This window comes from Gadus macrocephalus, chromosome 7, assembly GCF_031168955.1.
Source record: "Gadus macrocephalus chromosome 7, ASM3116895v1".
Classification (NCBI taxonomy): Eukaryota; Metazoa; Chordata; class Actinopteri; order Gadiformes; family Gadidae; genus Gadus; species Gadus macrocephalus.
The window spans coordinates 8,437,512-8,441,813 of NC_082388.1; the positions used below are offsets into that span (position 1 = coordinate 8,437,512).

Here is a 4,302-nt window from a genome sequence, read left to right on the forward strand (position 1 = left end):
CCACCCCTATTGTCTAAACTTAGCGCAGGTGGAGAGATGAGCCAACTGTCCGGCTATAAAACAGACATGAGTCCGATTTGATTGTCCACAATCATTTGTGTGGGCGTGTGTGTGTGTGTGTGTGCGCAGAGACCTACTGAGAAGCTCTTCACAATGGTAAGAAACGGTTTTATTTCACCAGTGACGTTTTATCTTATTCTGCAGCCTCGTATTGTGTTATCTTTTGTATTATGAGTCCTCTAAGTCTCTTCAAGTTTTGACACCCACTGATGTGTTGCCATTAGGTCAGAGCACTCTACTTAACTGAACAACTGTCTTTATCCTATTAGGCGCCAAAGAAGGCAAAGAAGAAGACTGCGGATGCTGGCTCCAACGTGTTCAGCATGTTTGAACAGTCCCAGATCCAAGAGTTCAAGGAGGTGGATCCACATTTGAGGATTTGTTGTTTGGTGCTGGTGGTTGTTTGGTTGTGGTTGTTTTCAAAATGTTATGGTGTTGCATTAAAACTATGTTAAATTAAATGATATATCATTAAATGTTATACATTTAATGATGATTAAATGTATAACAACTGTATTACTGTACAGTATATAAGGGCTCATTTGCATGTATGTATTTCCTTCAGGCTTTCACGATCATGGATCAGAACAGAGACGGTGTCATCGACAAGGGAGACTTAAGGGACACGTACGCCGCCTTAGGTGGGTCTACGCACACAGAAGACACACACAGCAGACGCACATAGCAGACACACACTGCAGACACACACAGCAAACACACACGGGCACACCGTCCGACCTCACGGAACCTGTGTCACCGTTCCGAGGCTCCACATCAAGTCACACCTCTCAGGCAAGTTTTGAGACATTATTAGAAGAAGGAGAGGAGTCTTCCTCATTACAATATGTTCATTGCACCAGTATAACGAGACATGAGCTCTGCATTGAACCCGTCCCTAGTGGGTTCAATGCAGAGCAGAGGGCGGCGGGGACTGACTAGGTGCCTTCTGGTCAAGGACACCTTATTACCCTAGGGATGTCTTTTGGATTGATGACGTTAAGGTGACGTTGATATATACATGAGATATAACATTGTACATTGTACCCCCAGAGGAACAATTGGGCACATTTAGTGTCTGTGTACCCTTGAAGAATGATCTCTCTTGTTCTCCTTTTGGTGCGTAAGATGAGCCCTATTTAGAGGCACTCCAAGCCCTCCCTTCCCTCCTTCTATCTGTTGGTCACGTCTGACCGTAGAAACAGATTGTATTGTACCAGTTGTATAGGGGTCAAGTGAGCTAAATATGAAAAGGTTTACTTTTGATCTGAATCCCAATGAAATGTTCCTGGTAGGGTTTGTCTAATTTAAATATGCAACTTTTGACACCAAGAAACATGTTATTTGTTAAAAGAACGTCAGTGGTAAAAGAAAATTCAACAAACTGAAACAAAGCAGTCTACCGGATCCATGAAAACACTGTCGCTCAAACACTGTCAAAGTTGCCCCCGCTTCAATTTTCTTTTTGAGAAATTTGAGAAATATAAGGTTTATGTCAGCAAACATCAGCCTCTCTATGGGTGTTTTGTGTTCTGTGTTTTGGCACAGGCCGCCTCAATGTGGGTAATGAGGAGCTGGACGAGATGATGAAGGAGGCCCCTGGCCCTATCAACTTCACAATCTTCCTGGCTATGTTTGGAGAAAAGCTCAAAGGTCAGTGCTATCCCCCGGTTTAATAGTAAATATAGATGGGTTTACAACGTATGCAAAAATGATATAGAAATATAGTGATCAATTATAGAACGCCGGTCATTATCGGGAAAATAAGCCCCGACAGGGCAAACAGATCACTGACTCGCAGCGGAGGTGTCTTGCTTCGCCCTGTCGGGGCTTATTTTCGATAATGACCGGCGACGTTCTATACATTATCCCGCTTATTAAACGGCTACTTAACAAAACGAAAAAATAACTTCACAAGGTGTGTCTTTTATTTCTTACCAGCATTCGTAGTGTTGATCAGCAGAGAAATAGTCGCGACAAAAACGTTGACGTCGCTTAGCAACTGAGTACGCTGGGGTTGACAATACCGGACTACTTGCGGAGTGTTACCAAAGACGTCATTAGAGGCAAAGAATCCTTTGTTTTCCTTGACAGCGGTCAATTATACCTAGCAACGGTGAATTATCAAATATAATTCACTGCCGGAAGTTCTGAAGGGCCCATGCAAGTGAACGAAGCGTTCCACGGCATTGAGAAGACCCGTGTAATAAGTAAAGGATAATGAACTCAAGGCAGGGAAATAAACTGTTTGATATGCCCGGCTCGTGGATGGCTTACCGCCAGAAATCGAGGGTGGTAACCTTCCACGAGCCGGGCATATCAAACTGTTTATTGCCCTGCCTTGAGGTGATTATCCTGTTTATTCTACTTCTTGCTTGCCAACCTAATAAAACAATTCAAATAATTTAATAATCATGCTTTATCTTTTTCGTATTGCATGCTTATTAAATGTATACTTTAAGTCTTTAATTACGATCGATCAAACATGCATTCCTTATTCCAAATATTGTTTGCAATGAATGTATAAGTAAGGGATAATCACCAAGATACAGGGCAATAAACAGTTCTCAAACGTCTTCCCTACTCCAAATACATTATAATTGACAATGAATTCGTCCATTTTTAAAACGCTGCAATGTCTAGAACAACGGTGAATAACGTTAGCTCCGCTGTAGCTAATTAGTTTCTATAGCAACCACACAAGGCTGCATCTGATCACTAGTTTAATAACGTTGTTGCTACATTGTATCTCACTTGCAAAACTATGTATTGACTGACCCTCCGATAGATTTCCGACACATTTTAGAAACTTTTAGAAACAAGGTTTATTTTTACAATGGACCTCATGTATGAAATTTCTGTGATAGAAAAAAATACAAGCGGCGTATTGATCTGCTATTTTTGATGACGCTTGCTCAGTCAGCAGCAAGTACAACCAACAAGTCAGCGGGCAACCTGCCGGGTTAATGCCCTCCTCCCTGCCAATCAGAATCAAGCATTCTTACAAAGTATAAGGATATATATATACATCCTTCCAGATTCTAAAAAAAAATCATGCTTTGTTAAATGGATACTTTTATGGAGTTAGTGACATTTAGTTACCGGTATATCATGCTATAAAATATGTCACATGTATGTAATGCGGTTCCATCAATAAATGTGCTGCTCTGACCCCGCCCAACGTTTAGGGACTGACCCTGAGGAAACCATTCTGAACGCCTTCAAGTTGTTCGACCCAGATGCGACGGGTGTACTCCGGGGAGAAGAGTGAGACGGACCGCATTACAAACACCTACATCACACCCATCAAACTATATATCAGATCAGCAGACAAACAGCCACATCACACCCATCAAACTATATATCAGATCAGCAGACAAACAGCCACATCACACCCATCAAACTATATATCAGATCAGCAGACAAACAGCCACATCACACCCATCAAACTATACCATTAGATCAGCAGACAAACAGCCACATCACACCCATCAAACTATATATCAGATCAGCAGACAAACAGCCACATCACACCCATCAAACTATATATCAGATCAGCAGACAAACAGCCACATCACACCCATCAAACTATATATCAGATCAGCAGACAAACAGCCACATCACACCCATCAAACTATATATCAGATCAGCAGACAAACAGCCACATCACACCCATCAAACTATACCATTAGATCAGCAGAAAAACCAAGACACACACACTTCAAAGACACACTTTAAACATTGTGTCCATGTTCTGATGATATTAATGAGTCTATGATATTAATGGGTCTACCCAATCCTGTTTGTTACCTGTACAGATGGTATGTTTAGCAAATGTCTATATATGCTCAAAGATTAACGTTACATTTTTTTATTAAACCTTGTCATTTTCAGCATCAAATACAGCCTAATGTCTCAGGCGGACAAGTTTACAGAGGAAGAGGTAATACTTTTTCAAAATAGCTCACATATATCACCCAATCATCACCTAACTTTTGGTATCCCTATAAACACACCTTGCCATGGTTCCTCACTGTGTCTCTTTGATCCAGGTAAATGAGATGTTCACCAACTTCCCCCTGGATGTTGCGGGCAACCTGGACTACACAAACCTGTGTTACGTTATCACTCATGGGGAGGACAAGGAGCCGGAGTGAATAGAAGTTCTCCCAGCCCTGTTGATCTAGTCCATAGTTACTGTAAGCTGTGCCACACGAGACATGTATTAAAATACAATGACTTCTT

At 41.5% G+C, this 4,302-nt stretch overlaps 1 protein-coding gene across 1 annotated transcript; it reads left to right on the forward strand.

The window, feature by feature from the left end:
- The first annotated feature begins 17 nt into the window (after window positions 1-17).
- Window positions 18-4,302, forward strand: myl10 (myosin, light chain 10, regulatory). The gene is made up of 7 exons (XM_060056399.1): window positions 18-156; window positions 330-419; window positions 626-701; window positions 1,606-1,710; window positions 3,246-3,324; window positions 3,952-4,000; window positions 4,110-4,302. The coding sequence occupies exons 1-7, from the start codon at window positions 154-156 to the stop codon at window positions 4,212-4,214; spliced, it is 507 nt and encodes a 168-aa protein (XP_059912382.1). The 5' UTR covers window positions 18-153; the 3' UTR covers window positions 4,215-4,302.